Source organism: Trichosurus vulpecula, chromosome 5 (assembly GCF_011100635.1).
Source record: "Trichosurus vulpecula isolate mTriVul1 chromosome 5, mTriVul1.pri, whole genome shotgun sequence".
In the NCBI taxonomy this organism is placed as follows: Eukaryota; Metazoa; Chordata; class Mammalia; order Diprotodontia; family Phalangeridae; genus Trichosurus; species Trichosurus vulpecula.
Window position 1 is genome coordinate 38,744,540 of NC_050577.1, and position 23,954 is coordinate 38,768,493.

At 37.0% G+C, this 23,954-nt stretch overlaps 1 protein-coding gene across 1 annotated transcript in view; it reads left to right on the forward strand.

The window, feature by feature from the left end:
• ANKRD28 (ankyrin repeat domain 28) overlaps window positions 1–23,954 on the forward strand; it is a 139,164-nt gene that overhangs the window by 15,466 nt on the left and 99,744 nt on the right. Inside the window, exon 3 of the mRNA XM_036759306.1 lies at window positions 16,365–16,443. Coding sequence (XP_036615201.1) covers window positions 16,365–16,443 — 79 coding nt within the window. The remainder of the gene's footprint in view (window positions 1–16,364; window positions 16,444–23,954) is intronic.

Consider the following 23,954-nt stretch of genomic DNA (forward strand, 5'->3'; position numbering starts at 1 on the left):
CAACTTGTTCAGCCATTCCCCAGTTGTCAGGTACCCTTATAATTTCCGGTTCTTTGGCACATAAAGAGAGCTACTACAAACATTTTAGAACTTATAGGTTCTTTTACTTTTTCTCTACTCATCTCTAGAAATAGACCTCTAGCAGTGGTATTGCTGGGTCAAAGGGTACAATAGGGGAGTTTAAACAAAACGTAATTCCAGATTGTTCTCTAAAACAGTTGGATCAATTCACATTTCCACCAACATATCCTCTTCAACATTTGTTGCTTTCCCCTTCAATCATTTTATCCAGTTTGACAAATGTAAAATATTATCTCAAGGTTGTTTTAATTTGCATTTGTCTAATCAGTAATGATTTAGAACATTTTTTCTTATGACTATAAATCACTTTGATTTCTTCATTGGAAAGTTGTCTGTTCATATCCTTTGATCATTTATCAATTAGGAAATGACTCATATTCTTATAGGGACAGAGTTTATATATTTTTATGTGAGGCTTTTATCTGATAAACTGTCTCTAAAATTTTTTCTTACATTTTTCTAATGTAATTGAAATTATCCATTTTACACCTAACTTTCTATTACTTTTCTTCTTGCTTCAGTTCTGATTTTTCAAATCATCATCTACGTTTTTACTTTTCTTGTCTCTTTTGTATTCTGCCATTAGCACTTTGATGACACTAAAGGCTACAAATGTAACTGACTCTTAATTTAAAATTAACATTTACATTTGGGATTTGAAACCCAAACAGATACTTATTTTGTTAATTGCTATTTCTTGCTTTTTGTGTCCTTAAATGATAAATAGCAACTACGCTAATTAGCCTTGTTATTGTTTGTTTTTGTTTTTTTTAAACAAAACTATCTGGGTAAGATTATGGATTTTTTCAGTATTTAATGGTTTTGTAGTTGTTTTAAGGCATGTCTTTTCGGATCATATTTATGTCTTTAAATAATTATATTTCTAATTAAAAAAATAAATTAGATGGGCTCTAATTTTTTTAAATTTCAGCTGTCACTTCAGGAATTAGTCATTCATGGATTCATTGTTCCCTTATGTTACCAGACATATCTAGACATTTTTCTATAACAAGTATATATTAAAAATTTTCATTTTACTCAATTCGACTAGATATAGTAGTCAATGGAGACTTTTGAATCCTATATGTCATTTTTTTGTGTTGTTAGTTATCTGTCCCACATGTATAGTTGTAAGAAGAACTAGGATCAAATCTACCTTACCTGTCTGACCTTGGACCAGTCACTTGGCTATCTGACCTAAAGTTTCCTTCTTTCACAAATAAAGCAGTTGGATTAGATTATATCTAAAGTATTTTCTAGCTCCTAAACCTGTGATCTTATCATTTAGAGATTTGTAATATTCTGTAAGAAGATGATGTCACTAAAAATAATACTAGAAATAAAAGGACTTTTTTTAAAAATCGGATTTTGAATTTATCAGACATTTGAATTGAATGAAGTAGGTTTATAACATTTATTTCCTTTTACAGAGACTTTTGTATATTAAGTTATATTTTTAAAAACTACTTTCAAAAGCTTTGAGAAAAAGTCAACTTAGTCATCAGAAAATGTTCAAGTATTAATTTTGATTTGTACACACACACACACACACACACACACACCCCCTTGTGATTTTTGTCTGCTTATATAGGCATTGTTGATGGCAATGACTCCTTACCTTAGTAGAATTCTTCAAAACTTAGTACAGCTCCTGGTCCTGAGCTGTTAAACCTTTGCTTCTCAGGTTTCATAGATTCCATTACCTGACATGTACTTTGAAGTCTTTCCAGTTTGTAGGATCTGCCAGTTTGCCTTAGAGAAGTCTGGGTCACCTCTGTGCCATAAATGAAATATCAGAATAAAATTTTAGTCAAGTGAATAATATTTGGCTCTGTCTCTCTATGTTGATAGTCAAATTTATATCATTTAATGGCTCTTAGACATATTAGACATATAAAGCTTAAACAAGGATTGCTTTGTGAAGCAAATGGGTTTTGAATTTTTATATAAACCAGGTCTGCCATGACATTGAAAGAAAGCAATAAAGACCCACAATCGAGGAATTTCTCTTAATTTTTTGCTGCTTTTCTTCAACAGGAAAACTACATAGAAAATAATAGTTTTTTTAAAAAAATGTACTTGAAAATGAATTTCACTTCATTAGTAAAAAAAATTTTTTATAATAAAATTTGTTAGACTTAATATTCAGAAATTACTCAATCCTTAGAGAACCATAACAGAAATGATAAATCCAACAATGCTTTCTCTTCAGTAAAGATTACAAAACTAAATAGTCTTCCACCCTGCCAGAGTTTCTTAATTCTTATTTCAAGCTTTCATAGCAGACGTTGATATTATTTATCTCACTTAATACAATGTTTTGTTTAGGGAAAGTTGAGACTATAATCAGCTTTTTCATTTGTGATACTTCAGTAAAATACTAATTCCAACATTTTAAATATGTTATTGGCTAGCCCAGGGGTGGGGAACCTGGGGCCTCAAGACTACTACTCAAGACCTCCAGGTCCTTGGGTATGGCCTTTTGACTGAGTCCAAGTTTTACAGAACAAATCCTTTTATTAGGGGGATTTGTTCTGTGAAGTTTGGAGTTAGTCAAAGGGCCAAACTTGAGGACCTAGAGGGCTATAGGTGGCCTTGAGGCCACAGGTTCCCCACCCCTGGGCTAGACATACTAAAACATCATAAAGCAGTAGCATGGGATTTAGCTACTACAAAATAGACTATGAGAAATAAAATTATTCAGAAATCTAAGTAGCGACTTAGTAAATTTCAAATTCTATACTTGTTTTTGGCAATACCAAGACACTAGGCTTCTTTTTAAAATGTTACTATTAATAATAATAGCTAATATTTGTCTAGGGCTTTAAAGTTTGCCAAATGCTTTCCATATATTGTCTCATTTGAGCTACACAGCAACCCTGGGATGTAAGTTCTATTATCAGCCCGTTTTACAGATGAAGAAACTGAAGTGGTGATGATTTGGCCAAAAGTCTCACAGCAAGTGTTGGAGGCAGGATTTTGAATTCACATTTCTAGAACAAATGACATAAGTCTTCTAAACGTGATGATATATGTGCGATAAATGTATATTCACACATATATTTAAATGAGATAATATATGGAAAGCATTTATTTATGTCTCAGAAACCAAAGTGAATATATTGTTGTTCCATTGGAGTTTTTTCCCCCTGTCATTTCCAACACAGTTAATGAGTATCTGAGACTAGATTTGAATACATGAATATGAGTCTTAATGATTCCAAGCCATGATTATAACACTTTTTATGTCATGGGCCCCTTTGCCTGGCGAAGCCTATGGATAGACCCCTCCTCAGAATGTTTTTCAAAAACATAAAATGTACTTAGGAGTAGGTATCAAAATATTTTTTACTGACTTGAGAATCCCTGGTCTCCTTCCAATTTCTCTTTTGCCGATGAAAAAACTGTTTAGACATAATGAGACTCACTCATAGTTGCCTATCTCATACATGGGATTAAATATTACCACATAATTCAAATTAGTAGTTTTCTCTTTATATCACACTGCTTGTTTATGTTATATATTTAGAATAATATGCATTTTAGATTATTTGGAACATGACTGTTGACTAGAAAAAAATACATAATGGCCAAATTAGGGAGATGGGGAGAAATTTTTGTGAACTTGAGTTTTTAAATGACTTATTTTCTCTCTTTCCTGTTTATGGAAAGACTGTGTTAAAACAGTGTATTTTAGTTTGTTATTTCTCAAGTTAAGACTTTGTATTTTCTTTGAAAACATCTGATGTCGCCCTTGGCAGTTTATTGGCTGAATAAGCATTTACACCTGTCATGTGCTTTATTGTGCTCAGAATTTGTCACTTTGTCTTTAACAAAAAACATCTGTGAAAATACCTGTTTGTAAATACTGGCAGTTTGGAAGGAAAGGTAGCATATTAGGATGTATCATGATAGACTTGCAAAAAAAATTTGTATGAGATACAAAAAGTATGTGTTCATGCTTCATCTTATTAAATGTTTAACTTTGGTATTACATATATCTAACAACTGGATTTAAATTCTGAAAATAATTTCATAGTCTTAATATTGCTTTTAACTTGTATATACGCTTTTTAGCGCAGATTTCTTTCCACTCCTTAAAAGGTGTATGCAAATTAATTTGATCACATCTATTCATTAGTGTACTGACTTTCCAAACTTGGTCATCAGGATTCACAGTTATAGACCTAGGTACATATATTAGTTAAACACTTCAGGACTATCAGTTAAAAAGTAACTTTAGGCAGAGCCAAGATGGCGGCCGAAAAAGAGGGACTCACCTAAGCTCTCCCACAAATCCCTCCAAACACCTGTAAAAAATGGCTCTGAATAAATTCTAGAGCTACAGAACCCACGAAATAACACGGGGAAGCAGGTCTCCAGCCTAGGACAGCCTGGATGATCGCTGGGAAGGGTCTGTCGCACCATACTGGAAGCAGAGTGCAGCCCATTGTGGGCTGTGCCAGGACAAACCAGGCCAGAGTAGATAGAGCAGAGCAGGCCTCAGGGCCATGAATCACTGAGCTGTGGCAGTTACCAGACTTCTCAACCCAACCCACAAACACCAAAGACTACATAGCTGGTCAGTAGAAAATCTGCTGGATCTGGGTGAGAGAAGTGACCCTCAGGGCTGCGGGTGGCAGCAGCAGGAAGCTCCAGTGGCAGCTGCTTCCAGAGTCCCTGGCTCACATGGTGGGAAGAATCAAGTGGCAGATCTGAGCAGGAATGCAGGGATCACTTTGCTGGCACAGAGGCAGGGTCCTCTTGCTTTGCCCTGCTTGGATCTGGATCACGGTCCTGGTTGGCAGTTCTTGGGGGAGGAGGAGCACTGGTGTGGCAGAGCTTGTGGTGACTGTGGAGTAGAAGTAACTCTGAAAACAGCAGTGCAAGGCCCCTGAAGCTTGGGACAAAGCACTCTCCACTCTAAAAGCAGTCGTACCCTGACAAAAAGCTCAAGAGTCAAGTAATTGGCTGGGAACATAAGCAGGCAGCATAAAAGGACTCAGACTCAGACTATAGAATCTTTTTTTCATAACAAAGAAGATCGAAACATACAGCCAGAAGAAGTCAACAAAATCAAAGAGCCTACATCAAAGGCCTCAAAGAAAATTATGAATTGGTCTCAGGCCATGGAAGAGCTCAAAAAGGATATGGAAAAGCAAGTAAGAGAAGTAGAGGAAAAATTGGGAAGAGAAATGAGAGTGATGCAAGAAAATCATGAAAAAGAAGGCAACAGCTTGCTAAAGGAGACCCAAAAAAATACTGAAGAAAATAACACCTAAAAAAATAGATTAACCCAAATGGCAAAAGAGCTCCAAAAAGCCAATGAGGAGAAGAATGCCTTGAAAGGCAGAATTACCCAAATGGAAAAGGAGGTTCAAAAGACCACTGAAGAAAATACTACCTTAAAAATTAGATTGAAGCTAGTGACTTTATGAGAAATCAAGAAATTATGAACCAGAACCAAAAGAATGAAAAAATGGAAGACAGTGTGAAATATCTTATTGGAAAAAACCACTGACCTGGAGAATAGATCCAGGAGAGATAATTTAAAAATTATTGGACTACCCAAAAGCCATGATCAAAAAAAACAGCCTAGACATCATCTTTCAAGAAATTATCAAGGGAAACTACCCTGATATTCTAGAACCAGAGGGTAAAATGGAAATTGGAAGAATGCACCAATTGCCTCTTGAAAAAGATCCCAAAAAGAAAACTCCTAAGAATGTCGTAGCCAAATTCCAGACCTCCCAGATCACGAAGAAAATACTGCAAGCAGCCAGAAAGAAACAATTCAAGTATTGTGGAAATACAGTCAGGATAACACAGGATCTAGCTGCTTCTACATTAAGGGATTGAAGGGCTTGGGTTATGATGTTCCGGAGGTCAAAGGAGCCAGGATTAAAACCAAGAATCACCTACCCAGCAAAACTGAGCATAATGCTCCAAGGCAAAATATGGATTTTCAATAAAATAGAGGACTTCAAAACTTTCTTGATGAAAAGACCAGAGCTGAATAGAAAATTTGACTTTAAAACACAAGAATCAAGAGAAGCATGAAAAGGTAAACAGGAAAGAGAAATTATAAAGGACTTACTAAAGTCAAACTGTTTTGTTTACATTCCTACATGGAAAGATATTTGTAACTCAAGACCCTTCTCAATATTAGGGTAGATGAAGGGAATATACATATATATATATAGACAGAGGACACAGGATGAGTTGAATATGAAGGGATGATATCTAAAAAAAAACAAAATTAAGGGGTGAAAGAGGAATATATTCGGAGGAGAAAGGGAGAGATAGAATAGGGTAAATTATCTCACATAAAAGTGGCAAGAAAAATCAGTTCTAATGGAAGGGAAGAGGGGGCAAGTGAAAGCGAATGAGTGAATCTTGCTCTCATCAGGTTTGACTTAAGGAGGGAATAACATACACACTCAATTGGGTATTTTACCCCACAGAAAAGTAGTGGGGAAGGGGATAAGAGAGGGGGGATGATAGAAGGGAGGGCAGATCAAGGGAGGAGAGGTAATCAAAGGCAAACATTTTTGAAAATGGACAGGGTCAAGGGAGAAAACTGAATAAAGGGAGACAGGCTAGGAGGGAGGGAAATATAGTTAATCTTTCACAACATGACTATCATGGAAGTGTTTTGCATAATGATACATGTGTGGCCTATGTTGAATTGCTTGCCTTCTCAAGGAGGGTGAGTGGGGAGGGAATTTGGAACTCAAAAGTTCTAAAAACAAATGCTCAACAAAAATGTTGTTTTTACATGCAACTGAGAAATAAGAGATACAGGCAATGGGGTATGGAAATCTATCTAGCCCTACAAGAAAGTAAGGGGAAAGGGGATAAGCGGGGGCAGGGGGGCGAGTGGGGTGACAGAAGGGAGGGCAGACTGGGGAAAGGGGCAATCAGAATATATGCTGTCTTGGAGTGGGGGGGAGGGTAGAAATGGGGAGAAAATTTGTAACTCAAAGTCTTGTGGAAATCAATGTTGAAAACTAAAAACATCAAATAAATATTGTTAAATAAAGCAAAAAAAAAGAAAGTTACAAGGAGTTCAACGGAGGGACACAGTACTAGGCTTTGGGGACTGGTAAAGGAAATTATTATGTATTAAAAGCTGAAATAAACTGTACTATTAAAAACAGTGTAGTGTAGTGGAAAGGATGCTGTTGAGCTGTATTTCAGTTCTAGTGATGCTGCTAGCTTACCTTTAGACAGGTCACTTTAACCCTCTTTGGTCTTTAGTGCCTTTACCATGAGGAAGGTGGACCAGACAATGTCCAAGGTCTCTTCTAGGTCTAGGGCCAATGCTTTTGATGATTTTCTTTAATTCTAATAAGATGACAGTAAGTTATTTCCTAAATTTACAAAGGAAATTGTATTTATTGTGTTAAAATTTTTTGTATTGCTCGTGAAAGAATTTCTATTTAGTAGACTTTGGAATACCTTATTTTTATTTTTTTTTTGTTTTCATAATAATGATTGATGCTACTTAGTACAGTAGGGCTTGTGTGAGAGCAATATACTTGAATCAAGAGAGAGTTGGGTTCCAGGGATGGGGAACCTGTGACCTCAAGGCCACGTGTGGCCCTCTAGATCCTCAAGTGTGATTTGACTAACTACAGACTTCACAGAACATATCCCCTTAATGAAAGGATTTGTTCTGTAAAACTTGGACTCGGTCAGAAGGCGACATCCACGGACCTAGAAGGCCACATGTGGCATCGGGGCTGCAGGTTCCCCACCCTGGTAGACCCTGTTGCTGATGCATATCAGTTCTTTGGTCTTGAGTAAGTTACAATCTCACTGAACCTGAATTTCTTCACCTGTAAATCAGATAATTCTATATACTTTCATATATTATAAACTGGACAATTTTTTCCTTAAGGATATATATTTTAATGTACTTGAGGAGTGCAAATATGCTAGCTTATTATTATTAACCTGTTAAATTAGGTTGGAAATTATTAATATCATAATTAATCCTCATAACATTCCTAGAAACCTTTTGAAATAATTTACACTTTTTGAATTAAATTTGACAAACATTGATTAAATGCCTGTGATGTCCCATAGAAACATGTGATATTGCAGGAAGTTGAGGAGATGATGAAGTCCAGGTGAGCAACCAAGTGGGAGTTGAGGATTCCAGATGGGCTCGTAGTGTACAAAATTCTTCATTCAGGCAGTCAAACACTGAATAGTGAGTTACTTTAGGAAAATGTGTAGAAGCATCATATAAATTCTTAAATATCTAAACCAAGAGATTCATACTACAGAATACTGATTGACTTTGCTCAATCATAATCTTTTATAGCAGATCTCCTAAGGACAAATTTCAGCTAGTCTATATGTAATCATGTTATTGGTGGTGATGTCTTGACTTACGCATGAATTGGATTTTAAGTGAGGCAGTTATATAAGTTCAGTGTCAGGACAAAAGTCAGAGTGACTGACAGCGGATGGCCTTAGAATCTTCAATGTCTAATCAAGCTCTAAGTGCTCCCCACGGTGTCTGCTTCAGCCTCCTTCTTGGCCATTGGGACAAATTGTTTTCATCTACCCATTCCTTGGGGGGAAGTCTTCACATCTTTGGGGTAGACACACACCCCCTCCCCCAACTCACTGATGGATTTTTGAAACCTTTTACCCTTAACCTGGGTTAGCCTGTCTGCTGAGATGGTTTCACTGGGATGTTACCTGTGTGCATGCTGTAACTTCTTGGAGCCACACGTGAGAATTGAGTAAGACACCAGAGGTGGATGAGCAGCTCTGAAAAAGGCTGTAGTCATAGGACACCAGTGAAGGCAAGATTGGTCTATAAATCAAAAGAAATAACATCCCTTAATGAACTATATGGCCTCCTAGAGACACTCCCCCACCCCTAGCTAGTGAACAGCTGCTATCTGAGGACCAAGTTGCTCTGTGGGTCTGCGCTTGTGAGAATATAGTGCACAAGTCTACACCAGCATCTTTACCTTTAATAGCCAACCAGAGAACACTAGCTTAAAGTAAAGGTATTTACTGAAAAGTCATGGTGAGAACGATAGCAATAAAACATTTCCCCCATATTAGCATTACTAATTTGTAAAATTTAACAAGACTTTCCAGGTTGTTTCAGCAGTAATGCCCAGCTTGAGACCCAGGATCTAATTTCTGGTTTTCAGCCTAATTCCTTGGTTTTTAAAAATGAAATATGAGACTACAAGAAGGGACCCCTTGGATGGGGTTCCTTGCTTTTCTGTAAGTAGGTCACAAAATCTGCACTGCCCTGGATATATAAATATGTTCTCTTTGACCAAATTTCTTGAGGTCCTTATGTTGCCAATACAATTTCCTTTTGTTCTTGAAAGTAATTTACAAGAATGAATACTTTGCAGTTCTTTTGAGAACTGTTTGTTTCTATCCTTTGACCATTTATTGAGAAGTAGCTATTAGTCGTGTGTGTGTATTTCTTAGTTGTTTCTACATCTTGGACACCAAACCATTAGAAAAAAATTGAAAATTTTCCCCCATTTGAGCACTTCCCTTCTCATCCTAGATGCATTAATGTTGCCTGTGTTGCCTTTTCAGTTTCAAGTAATCAAAAGTTACCTTTTTTATCTTTAGTAATTGCCTTTATCTTTTGTTTGGTTAAGAACACATCTCTTAAAGCTGTGAAAAATGTATGATCTATATTTCTCTTATAATTTTTATAGTATAGTCTCTAATAGAATGTGTTGTGGAGTTGTATAAGGTGTTGACCTAAGCCAGATTTCTGCCAGATTGCTTTGCAGTTTGCCCAGTAGATGTTTTTTACTCTTTTTTAATCCAGTAGAGCCTACTACTGTTTTTAATGTGATGAGTGGGCTTTTTTTCATACAATATTTTTTAGAACGTAGTGTATTGATAGTTATTCTTTTTAAAACCCCTGATAGAGATTGATATTTTTGCATTGTAACAGATATAGGAACAAACTTTTTCATAGAAAACAAGATATGAATGTTAGTAAAGTTTGTATTGCTCTGCTTGACAAGCCTGAAATCTTTTTGTTTACCCATGGCTAGAACATAGATTTTTACTTCGAGTTAAGTCAGCATGCATTCATTAAGGCTTACTGTATGTCAGATACTGTATATCATGCTGGGAATACAAATTGTCAACCTCCAGAATTCTGCCTAAGAAAGACAACATTAGGCTGTATGTATGCCTGCTTATTTCTCTCAGAGGAGGGGGGTGGGGCGAGGTGGACATGCATGCATGGGAGCTGTGGTCAGCTGAGCTCACTTTGGGGTTAGGGTGCATAGTTTATATACCCTTTCAACAGGGGCTGATGTCACTCCCATCATCATTTTACCCCTGGATCGAGAAAATACCTCTCTACCTAACAATTCCCTGCTATACCAGACCACTCCCAGCCTTGGGCTATCTAGACAAAAGAATCTGTCTCCACCTGAGCTGAGTAGAACACTATGGGCTTCCCCACTTTAGACTAAATTCCTTGCAAGCTTGGGTGGGGTCTGACCAAGATTTGGAGAGTGCAACCTTATTATCTGTAATGTCCTTCTGAAGAAAGACTGAATTTAAGTCTGGTCTTTGGAAGAAGGGGGAAGCTCTCAACCTCCTCAAGATATTGGTTATTAATCATCATTTTTTTCACATTTTCACAAAATATAAGCAAAAAGAGAGTCCCTGACCTCAAGGAACTTAAATTCTACTAGGGCAAAATAAAAGGAAACTGAAAAGCAAGTGGTATTAGAGAAGCTAAGGCCTTTCCCCAGGTATTCCTCTTGTCTAAATGCCTATAGTGAACCCTGGAAAGGGAGTTTAGAGCCCCAGTAAAAGATCTTATGCCCTGGGTGAGGTGGGGGAGGCTGGGAATTGCAATGTTTCTGTGTTTTAAACAAAACAAAGGGTTGACATAACCAGTTAGACAAGACTTTGTTGTCTCTTATCCAAGGACAATAAATAGTTGTTACAATAGTAGATGAGTCTATCTGCTTACTGTGTCATTGCATAGTTTGCTTTTTTTTTTTATCTCTTTAAATAGAAGTTGGGGACTTCCCACTATTAAGTTACTAGGTGGTTGGGGATCATCAGCATATCACAAAATGAGTGTGGTTCCTATTTTTTCTTCAGTATTTCCTCTCTTTGATACACCTTATGAAATATCACCAAATTCAAACTACTAGATGTCTGTTTTCTTTAAAATTTTGAGCTCCCTTGCTTTTCCTCTCTTTCTCTAATAGTTTTCTTTAACAATGATTATTTTTACTTGAGTCTTTTATAAGTGTTTAACCTTCACTTATGTATTCCAGTAGGCAGTTGGTTGAACAACAAAATATCTTAATTCAGTGTTGCTTATCGCAGTAATGAAATAAAAGTATATTGATGTTAAATCATGCAAAATCTTAAATCTGGCTCTTAGGTACCTTTTCAAAAGGGTTGGGACATTGTAAGAGACCACAGTATTAAAAATAACTCTACAATCAGGGAGACAGAAAGGAACAGGCCAGGTATCTTAATGTCTGTTTAAACAGCCAGTATCTTGTTCAGTTGTCTCAGATTTAGCTGCCTACTTTGTGAGATTGTCTGTAGACAATCTTGGTAGATATTTTTTGTCATTATTCAGATTCAAAGGGATCTGTCCTAGACCATTGCCCACAAATTGTCCAACTTGCCCTGATTACACTGAGACATGTATCCATGAATCAGCCAACACCTTGGAGTTGTTTGCTTTTAATGTGGTTATTAGTACCTGAGATGAGTCTTTCTACAATGTTTCTGGGGCAGATTTGCAAATGTGTTTCTTTTAAATCCATTTATTTAAGTAATTATTCTGAGGCACCTCTTTTTCTTTACCCGTCCTCCCAAGAAAGAGGAAAACTGTGATCCATTTCAGTTTATTATTGTAAAAGACCTTGTGCAAGTGATAAGAGAAAGAACAATTTTCCTAGAATTAGCAAAGAGGTAGGTGCTGGTTGTGTGCATGCTGCAGTATAGAGCCAATTAAAAACTGCAAACAAAAAAAAGAATACAACAGGTAATCAAGGAAAATATGATAAGAGATGAGCTAGCCGTTTGCCGAGGTAAGAATAGGGCATGACAGGTGGAGCCAGAGTGCTCTGCTGCCATCTTTGTGGAAGTGTCAAGGGAATGTATCCATCACGTTTGATGGACTTGTATGTAGGTATCACAAGATTGACGGACATGAACATACAATCTGCATCTTTGGAAGCAACTTCAAATTGATGAGATCCTGTTTGAATATTTGAGCATAGTTTTTGTGATTTTCAAATGGGGAAACTGAGGCTCAAATGGGTCACATGAGCTGCCAACTCTAAGATTGTTATGGTAGGTACAAATATTATCCCCTTTTTAAAGATGGGATTATTGAGGCTCAGAGATCAGAAATGTCTTGCCCAAGGTCCCATAACCTACACTAAGGATCAGGTCTAGGACTGAAACCTAGGGTTTCTGACTCCAAGGCCAATGTTCTTTCCACTAGCCAGAAGCAATCATTCATGAAAAAGTTCTACTTCAAAATTAACCAAAAAAAAATGAGAATCTTACGAGGCTAGCTTCAAATATCTCATTTGCTGAACCTCTAATTATTAGTCCTATCTTTTGTATCACTTTGCCAAGCCTACAAACTATAATATTAAGGCCACATGGACTGTCCTATTTTCTTTGTGATAAGTCCCATGGCAGGCATTACTATATAATCGTTTCTTGCCAAGGAGAAACTTCTCAGCAAAATTATTTATGGGTTGAATATTGTTATTTTTTCAAAACCTGTAAAGAGGAAACCATTTTCTTTTTAAAATTTTCTTTTAAAAATAATTAAGGGAAAAGAAAGTAATGAGAACAGTCTATATTGCTTGTTCTGGTTAGAATTTTTTCATATTTTAGTTTTGATTTAGCCGAAAGATTTTTATCATGTTAGAACTATATAACTAATCCTTATAATCATATACCCAGGAAAGGATTTCTATCAGGTATTAAAGCATTCCTGTTATTGAAAATAAAAATTTAATTAGAAAAAATAAAAGGCTAATTAGGTAGGAGGATTAATAGGAAATGCATTTTATTTATTTTTAACTTTTCTTTGTCCTTTGTTTTTATACTGTAATTCAGGCCTGCACAACCTATGGCCCACTGGCTGGAGGGCTGCAGGTTGTGCAGGCCTGCTATAGTTTGTGATATACTGTACTATATAAACCAATTACCCCACCTCCCCTTCCACCTTAACAAATACACACCCACACAGCATCTAGCAGATTTTACTGCGTTCTGCATCTGTACTCCCCCTCTTTACAGAAGGATGGAGACACTGAAGACTGGTAATTACAATTAAGGGTAAGTTGCCTTCATAGTTTTCCTTTACATTGTCGTTGTGTATTTTGTTGTCTTGGTTTTGATTACTTTGTATCAGTTTAGACAAATCTTTCCATGCTTCTAAATCCTTATATTTTATGTTTGGCCATTGCGTTTCCCTGTGTGTTGAGTTGAGAGTTTCTTTCAGGGGGTGCTTTAAGACAAAAATCGAAGAAACCCGTAGCCAAGTAGTCCCATGGGGCCAGCAAGTCCATTCAGCTCCCTGGGTACCCTCCCTCCCTGAATCAAAAACCATTATCCCCAGCCTACTCAAGCCATGACTAGGCCAAAAAAAAAATCCCACTTCCAAGGCCCCTACAGGTCTGGGAACCCCACCCATGGTGACCATTATAACGAGAGGCTTTCTGAATCTCATGTGGTGCTTTACCCTGATCAGACCTGCCAGGTTCTCCACAAAATCTTCCCCTCTCCTCCACCTCATCCCTTTGATGTTGAGCTCCCTCACCACATCCACTTTTGTTTTTTCTCATAGGACTTCTACAACACACACACACATACACACACATTCTCTCTCTCTCTCTGTCTCTGTCTCTCTCTCTCTCTCTCTCTCTCTCTCTCTTTCTCTTTCTCTCTCTCCCTCCCCACCCCCTCTGATGCCCCTCTAGCACTGGAAGAAATCCTACGCTGAATACAGGTAGTGACTTCAGAATTCTTTCTAGTTTTATTTAACTCTGTAGTTCTGATACCTTTGGGCAGTGTTCTTCAATAATTCTGTGAAATATCATATTTTTTGGAGTGCTTTTCAAGAAGCGCAGCAATTATTAAATTATCTTTCTTCCTGTTTTCCAGATCAGTTATTTTTAATAATAGTTATCTCATGTTCTAACAGGTTTTTTGTGTTTTTACTTTGCAGTAATATTTCTTGTGGCATCATTGGATTTTTAAGCTCTGTTAAATCTTTTCTTATTTTCATGATGTCTACTACTTTGATAATGTTTTCAGAATTCTAAGCTGTTGGTTCTTCTATGATTTTTCTCAGTAGTTGTAATTTTTATCCCTTGTTGTTTGCTTCATTTCTTTCAGTGGCCTTTCAGCCACTCATGGTCTATCCTCATTTTTTGTGTTCAACTTTTGATTGTTTTCTTCATTTCTGGTATGCTTTTATCCCCTCAAACCCCTTGATGCCCCACTGTTATTTTGACCTAATATCTTTTGGCTTTGCAAGTGCTGAAGTTGCTGTCATGCACATTTCTCAGAAGTTTTTGTGTGGGAGTGGAGGGTCGTATGGAACTTTTGGTTCCTGGCTTGAAGTGTACCTTAAGTGGAAAGACTTCTGGACTTAGCTTCTGGACTCTTCCCTCTCAGGGAGTCATGGGAAGCCAGGGTCCCAGTTACAGAGAGAACAGATGACAGATTGGGTGATCACAGTCTTGATGAAAGCAAACCACCTACAATTGTGACTTCTGGGACCTTCTCCTTTGGTTGCAATTGGTTTGTAGGTTGGCAAGGAGTAAACTGAAGCCGGTAATATGGTCCTCGGTGGTGATGGTGATGATTTTGTCTTTTTGATGTGATTATCTTATTGGAATTTTCCCTTCGATGTTAGTACATGGTAATCATATACTGCAATGTGTTTACTCAATCAGTGAGTACCTGTTTTTTTCTGTTGTTGCCATTATAAAAGGAGCTGCTAAATTCAATTATTATAGTAGACTAACTATGCCTCTTCATAGTTGATACATACCTGCTTGTAGTATTTAATTTTGTCTCCCCATTCTCATTCTTTCATCCTTTCTCTGATTTTTCTCTTCCTTCTCTCTTTTACTTTTAAAGTAACTGTTAGACGTATCCAAATGATGTTTCAGATTTTGTTTGGTTGCCTGCAGCTTCCCATGCATTTTGTTAATATTCCCTAAAACAAGTGTGCAAGTCCTTTTTGGCTTTAGAACTTAATAAACATTCAGTTAATTTTCATGACTATATACTTTCTTGACAGAGTTTATGATTATTTTTACCCTCTAATCTGAATAGTTCAGGATTTTCAAAATTCTAAAACTATTTACTATTTAATTTTTTTTGCCCTTTTGATTTTAATTGTTAAAAAAAATTGTTTTTAATTACAAAACTTATTTCATTGATATTTTGAACAAAGTAGACAGATATATTTCTCACTAAATTGCCTTCTAATATACAAGGTGTTTCAAAAGTCTTGGTGCAATTTTAAGCTGTTAATGGTGTGGTGGTCTGTAGCTTTAGGTGGTCTGTCAGTAATAATAGCTCATATGTATATATTGTTTTGCAGTTTATAAAGCTCTTTCAAACTGGGATCAAATCCATAGTAGTAACATTATTGTTGAGTGGAAAGAACATTAGATTTGTGGCCAATGCCTGAGTTTGAATCCAGACTCTTTTTGGTTTCTTGTGCAAATCGTTTAATGTTTATGGTCCCTACTTTCTTCATATGTAAAATGAGATCATTGGATGATTTCTAAAAGTTCTTCTAGCTGTAAATCAATAATCTTGGTGAGTTTTTCCCTAAAGAGATTAAGATGTGTTAAGTTTCACGTTGCTAAATTTAAAGCTCAAAGACTGAAAGACATTCTGAAAACAAATATGAAAGTGTTATTTTAAAAATAGGAGTATCATATGTGTTTCTAATAGGGAGTTCATTATGCAGATAAAGTATGAAATCATTTCATAATGTCACATAGGGCTAAGAATCTGGCCTAAGTCATTTAACGTCTGATACTTTTTGTCTTTTAATTGATACACTAATATCCTTGCCAGGTCAGAGTTCATAGCCCTTGTTTTATAGTTTCCCTATGTATCCTCAAAAGTTAAGAAAAAGGATCATTTCAACTTTGGGAATTGATACTGATGCCTCTCCCCTTAAATAAAACATATTAAAAAAGAATTTTCTGTTTAAAACTTTTCTCCCCTTCTTATCATAGGACAATGAAAAGAGGACACCATTACATGCTGCTGCTTATCTGGGAGATGCAGAGATTATTGAACTACTTATTTTATCTGGTATGTTAAGCTCTATGTAATAAAAAGCGTATTATATAAGTTCTATTTCACCTAGTATTTGCCAAAGCAGTTGGTAAACAAAATATTTACCACGATTTGGTTCTTCATGTTTATTTGCATGGAAGGCAGAGACTAATCCTGTGTTAACTTTTTAAAGTGTAAGAGCACTGCAATTAAAAGAAGAAACGCTTATCCTTTCCCTTCCCCCTCCTTGCCTCAATCCCGCTTTCTTGACTTGGCACTGACGTTTGTAGGAAAGGAAAATTAGAACATAAATTAGTCTTTTCTTATCTGAAGATTTGAGCTTATGAAATTAAAAATCACCAGCATGGTTGATAACAGACTGAAATATCTACCGGATCTTGTTTTCCATATATTGATTTGATGCAGAGGTGGAAAGCTACTGTTGCTGCTTTCTCTTCTTTCCTCCTACCTTCACTTGCTGTCAGCCAAGTACAGAATCCCTAGCACTGAATTATTTACCCACCTTGAAACCTGTTCCATTTCTTCCCAGAATCCCTCTTCTCTGAAATATGTCATTTTATCATGTATAAGTTGGAAAATTTTGCTTTACAACCATTTCTCAAGAAGATTTGCCCTCATTTTGTTGAATAATATTAATACTAAAACCGTTTTAGTCTAATTTAATATTCATGGCCTAACATTGAGAACTTTGATTGCTTTTGGCTAAATTCTATGTCAGTCTAGGCATATGTGACTCATATGATATTTGCTTTTCTTACTGAAGCATTTTAAAACTTAGCTTCCATATGGAGAAATTACATCAGAACTGGTTTGTGATTACCTTTCACATTTTCAAAATTTGGACTACCCAGCTTCTTTGAAAATACATTTTTACATTTAAAGAGTTAAACAACAAACCTTCGTTTTGTATGTAATAGTAACATGCGGTGAACTTTTTGAATGTGACACCTTCGTGACAGTGAAGTCAACATTGGATTGAAGTTTTAGTTTCTTTTTCTTCTGTCTTTTTTGGGGGTGGGGGTGGGGATGAGGCAATCTTGGGGTTAAGTGACATACCCGGGGTCACACAGCTAGTAATTGTCAAGTGTCTGAGGCAGGATTGGAACTCAGGTTCTCCTGGCTCCAGGGCTGGTGTTCTATCAACTGTGTCACCTAGCTGCCCCGAAGTTTGAGATTCTTTTGAACAAGTAGCATCAGAAGTCTATTTAGGACACATACTTACGGATGTATAACTATAGACACCACAAAGAGATGGAGATACTTATTCCAACTACTGCTTTTAGAAACGGAATCACATTATTTTTTAACATATTTCTCTCCTTATGATGTGAAATAATGAAAGCCACTGTGAATTTTATTTTCTTTTGAGGGATTTGTTTTTATTCTGCACGCTAAGTTTAAGTAGAATAGAAAAAGATTTACTATTTCTTATGTACACCTTACCTTCTTTAGAAATACATGATAAATTCAATATGTAACTTCAGTGCTGTCTTGTTTGTGATTCTTTCTAGTCTTCCTTCAGTTCTTCTGGATATTTGAAAATAACGTTTGAGTGACACTCCCCTCCCCCCTTTTTTCTTCTTATTCCCACCACCTCTTTCTTTCAGAAACTTCCAATATTTGTGGCTGGGATGGCAGAATAGGGGAGAAAACAAAACCTTTGTAACAATTACTCATAGTCAGGCAATACAAATTCCTACATTGGACACACCCAAAAATATATGTCTTATTCTGTACCTTGAGTCCATGTTTCCTTCATGTCCTCTGGAATTGTGGTTGGTCCTTGCATTGATCAGGGTTCTTAGGTCTTTCAAAGTTGTTTTTCTTTATAATTGTTCCTGTTGTTTAAATTGTTCTCCTCTGCATCAGTCCATATAAGTTTTGGTGGGACATATTAAATAAGTTACTGGGATAAAGGTTATATTCTTTGGAAGGACTTACCACAGTAGTCCCTTATTAAGTTTTTGTTGAACTGAATTAGGATAACTAGCTAAGAAATCCTGTGTAAGCAGATTAATAAATACAAAATATATACAAAGCTATTTAGTGAGAATGAACACTAGCAACTTGGAGGATTAAGAAAGACCGTCTTTAGGAGGGGTCACTGAACAGAGTCCTGGAAGGGGACTTGGGATTCTAATTAGTATAGGTAGGGGGAGGGAATTGTCAAACTTGGAGCTATGGGCATGCAGCCTGGAAAATTCCTGAAACAGGCCTGAACCAGAATGAAATACAACTGAGAAATATTGACGGTAAGTACCTATTTAAAAAAAGTATTCGTGGTTTTCCAAGTCGGTATGTGGCCTGCAGGGATCCATAAGTACTGGAGTTTTAATACCACTTGTCTAAGCAGTGGGAGAACAGCCTGTGCAAAGGCAGTGAGGTGGCCGCTCAAACGTCTTGTAAGATGAATGGCAAGTAGGTGAATTTGGGTAGAACACAGAGTACGTGAGGGGGAGTATGGAAAGATAGGTTCGCTAGACCCAGATTGTGGTGAACTCATATTGGCAATAGAAAGTCACGGAAGCTTCTGTAGTGGGAGAGAAACACTGCCAATCCTCTGCTTTAGGAATCTCAGTTTGGAGAAATCTCATGGAGAAAGAGGAGCCTGGAGGCCCAGAGACAAATTAAGAAGCTGTTCCATTAGTCCAATTAAACCATTGATAAGGTTCTGAACTAGGCAATAGGAATGAAGAAACGTGAATGGATGTGACAGATACTGTGGGGATAGAGGTGACTGAACCTGGTAATTGCTTGGATATGTAGATTTGAGGGAGAAAGCATAAAAAACTTGAATTAAAAGTAAAAAGATGCTTGTAAAAATCCAATTCAGTCTTAAAATATTCATAATGAGACTATATTTCTCAGAAATAGTAATTTTGCTCATTGTATGTATTTGATAGCAAATAAAGGTGTGACTGTCTAGGATCTGCCCACTGTAGCTAGAGTAGTTATTATAAAAAGGTAGCTGATATGTTTCATCCTTCTCCAATTAACTTATAGTTTAGGTAATTTAATTAAATATTAAATATTATAGATGTTGGGCATCTGGAGAGATAAGAATGTCAGGCTAATATAGTATAATTGAAAAGCTCAGGATTTGGTTTAAGAAGATGTGTACTTATATTCCAGCTCGGCTATTTTTCTGTGGGACCTTGGGCCACAACCTGAGAGGTTGGGTTAGATGGCCTCTGAAGTCTCCTTCAGCTCTACACCTGGGAATTAAGGACGATCCTGTAATGGCTACTACTGTTGTCATGCTTCTGTTTCTCTATTTTGATTGTTAACACATAGGCAAGTCTTTTGACTCGATTTAAGCATCCGTGCATTTTTTGTTTTAATATGATCCACATAATATTGGAGAAAGTGAACCTAAATGTGTTGTCTCAGGTTAGAGATAGTGCTCCATCACATGGAAGGATAATTCTCCACACTTCAAATAGGAGTCATCAGGGTCATCAGACATGTCTTAAAAAAATCTCAAGTTGATGTAATTCCATTTGTATTTTCATTGCTCCCTTTAGATAATTCCCATAGTGGCTAGATAGAGTTCTGGTTCTGCAGTCAAAAAGACCCAAGTTCAGATGTGGCCTTGGATACTAGTTACTAGATGTGTGACCCTGGGCAAATTCACTTAATCTCTGTTTGCTTCAGTTTTCTTAACTGTAAAATGGGGATAATAATAGCACCTACCTCCCAGGGTTTTTGTGAGGATTAAATGAAATGATATTTGTAAACTGCTTAGCATAATGCCTGGCATGTAGGAGATGGCTTTATGCATGTTTCCTTCATTCCTCCTCATTTAAATAATTTCTCTTTGTGTCATCAGAATTGCATCATTGAAAGTTTCTCATTCTTCCTTAGCTGACTTGATGTGTAGAATTTTGAGTTGTATGTGATTGTACTTATCTTTCTTCTGAATCCTTGGAAATAGGCTCTCCCACAATCCAGAGTTCACGTTGGATTGTGCCTAGTTTTCCTCTCTTCTATCCCAGATTATAAGGTAGAGAAGGTGTCCCTTCCATCCCAAGGATTCCATCTTTTAAGCAACCACTTCCTCCTTGTTGGAGAAAATCAGGTTTACAGTAGTCATTCCCACTGTTGCTTCCTCACAGGTTTTGAAAGATGAAATTATTAGCTGCTTTCTTTTTTGAAATTATGTTAGATAGCAGGATACTTTCCTCGTTCCATTGAGGAAATCTGTAGCATATTCTGAGGATAATATTGCTTCTGTTTCTGCTTGCCATTGATTTTTACTGAAGGGAGGTTTTATGAACTTTAAAAAAACCTTTCGATAATTGTATTTGATGTCATTGGTTTCCATTTTAATCCTGTATATTTCATTTTGTTCACTTAAAAATATGATTCTGAGAAGGGGTCCAGGATATAAAATGATAAAGACCTTGTAAAGCCTTCCCATGCTCCCCTCCTCTGATTTCAGGATTTCCTTAGACGAGAGTATCTTTTACGTAAGGTGCTTCCCAGCACTCCCCACCCCTTTAGACATTCTTCTTTAGCTTAAGAGCTGTGTTCCCTTCTTAGATTTGACTCTACAAAGTGATATGAGGTCAGATTTGCCTCCTTGTGTTAAGATTTCTAATTTACTTTCTTTAATACCCATATGTTGTATATTTATGTAATCAATCAGCAAGGCCTGCTGTTTGCCACTGTGCTAGATTCTGGGGATACAAATGCAATGAATGAAACATTCCTTACTTTTAAAGAATTTACCTCCTGGTAGGGTAGACAAAAAATATACAGAATAAATATAAAGAGAATAAATACCAAGTAGCTAGATATATTGATCTTTCAGCTTCCGATTTTGACACATTGGCAGCTGAGCTTTCTTGGAGTTTTGGTGCAGCTACTTTATTAGTGCTGGAGTTCCTTGTAATTGTCCCCCACTGCTCCCTTGTGGTGCATTGGGCACCTTCCAATGGGGACTCATCTTCAGATGTCATATCATTTTATCATTTTAATACTGTTCATGGGGTTTTCCTGGCAAAGGTAATGGAGTGGTTTGCCATTTCCTTTTCCAGGGGATCACCTTTTGTAAGAACTCTCCACTATGACCTGTCCATCTTGGGTGACCATACATGGCATAGCTTATAGTTTCATTGAGCTAGGCAGAGGACTTAACAGAAGCAGATTAAGAACAAGTAGTAAGACTATACAAAAGAACTACACAACAACAATCTTAATATCACCAATAGACACAATGCTGTGGTTACTGATCCAGAGCCAGACATCCTGGAGAATGAAGTCAAGTGGGCCTTAGGAAGCATTGCTAACAGTGAGGCTAGTGGAGGTGATGCAATTCCAGTTGAGCTATGTAAAATCCTAAAAGGTTATGCTGTTAAAGTGCTGCACTCGATATGCCAGCAAATTTGGAAAACTCAGCAATGGCTGCTGGATTGGAAAAAATCAGTCCCAATTCTAAAGAAGGGCAATGCCAAGGAATGTTCAAATTACCAAACGGTTGCACTCCTTTCACATTCCAGCAAGGTTATGCTTAAGATTTTGCAAGCTGGGTTGCAGCAGTATGTGAAAACTAAGAATTATCAGAAGAGCAGGCTGATTTTCAAAGAGGCAGGGGAACTAGAGATCAAATTGCCAACATTCACTGGATTATGGAGAAAACAAGGTAGTTCCAGAACAACATCTGCTTCTGCTTCAGTGACTACAATAGCCTTTGACTGTGTCTATCACAACAAAATATGGTAAGTCCTCAAAGAAATGGGAGTACCATATCATCTTATCTCCTGAGGAACAGTTAGACCCAAACATGGAACAAATGATTAGTTTAAGTTTGGAAAAGGAGTATGACAAGGCTGTATATTGTCACCTTATTTATTTAACTTGTATGCAGAGTACATCATGTGAAATGCCAGGCTGGATGAATCAAAAGCTGGAATTAAGGTTGCCAGGAGAAGTATCAACAATCTCAACATATGCAGATGATACCACTCTTATGGCATAAAGTGAAGAGGAATTACGAAGTGTCTTGATGAGAATGAAAGAGGGCAGTATAAAAGCTGGCTTGAAACTTAGCATCAGCAAAACTCAGATCTTGACAACTGGTCCCATTACTTCCTGGCAAATAGAGGGAGAAGAAATGGAAGCAGAGTCAGATTTTATATTCTTGAGTTCAGAGATCATTGCAGAACAGTGACTGTGGCCATGAAATTAAGACACTTGGTCCTTGGGAAGTTAGGGCGTACTAAAAAGGCAGAGACATAATTTTGCTGACAAAGGTCTTTATAGTCAAAGCTATGGTTTTTCCAGTAGCAATGAATGACTGTGAGGGTTGGATTATTAGGAAAGCTGAGTGCCACAGAGTTGATGCTTTTGAATCATGGTGCTGGAGAAGATTTTTGAGAATCCCTTGGTCACAAAAGAGATCAAATTTGTCAATACTTAAAGAAATTAATTCAAGCTGTTCAGTGGAAGATCAAATACTGAAGCTGAAGCGAAAAGATTGAAGGCAAAAGGAAAAGGGGATAGCAGAGGATGAGATGCATAGAGTCATGGAAACAATGAACATGAACTTGGACAGACTTCAAGAGGTAGTAGAGGATGGAAAGGGATGGTGTGCTGCGATTCATGGGGTCATGAAAAGTCCTACTGAGTGACTGAACAAAAACAACCACAAGGTTCGTTATAAGGTAGTTTGAAGAGGGAGACACTGGCCTTGGAGGGATAGGGCTTTGCATAGAAGGTGAGCAGATAAGGGCCTTAGAGATCATACAGTCCTACCCTGCACTTTATAGATAACTGTGGCTCCACAAGGTGGGAAATTACTTACCCCATGATCACAGACAGATTGTATTCAGCTGATTTAAGGCTATGAACCCAAGTATTTTGATTCCCCACTTTTTGGTTCTTCCACTTGAAGGGAGCAGGATTTAATATATTTCTGTGAAAACTTACCCCTTTGTTACTAGCTAATTATAGGACCTCATATGGCATTTCTTATACTCCTGTGTATGTAAAATGACTTATGTCATTTGCTATAATTATAGCAATTATGATGGTATTTCTGTGGTGAATCTACTTAATAATTTCCATTTCACAGGCTTAGAATCATAGAGTTCTAGAATAGGTAAAAAAAAACATTGAATCTTGTTCAACTGCTTTATTTTACAGATGATAAAACCGGGGCCTAGAGAAACATGTCCAATTCTGTAATATTTTCGATTTGACTTACTTTTTAAAAAGTTATTTCTCTTTGAACCTAACCTAGCCCTTTAAAAAGATAGCTCAGATTTTTTTTAAACGTCAGGTTCTCTAAGCAGTAGACAGTAAAACTTGGTGGTTGAAAGAAATGACTGATCAGTTCTTACTCAGTAACACCTAGAAAGGCAAGTCCAGAGGAAACCATTGGACTGCGTGCGTGTGCGTGTGTGTGTGTGTGTGTGTGTGTGTGTGTGAGAGAGAGAGAGAGAGAGAGAGAGAGAGAGAGAGAGAGAGAGAGAGAGAGAGGATGGACACTAAAGATAGGAGGCGAGGGGAAGAATAAGGCATTA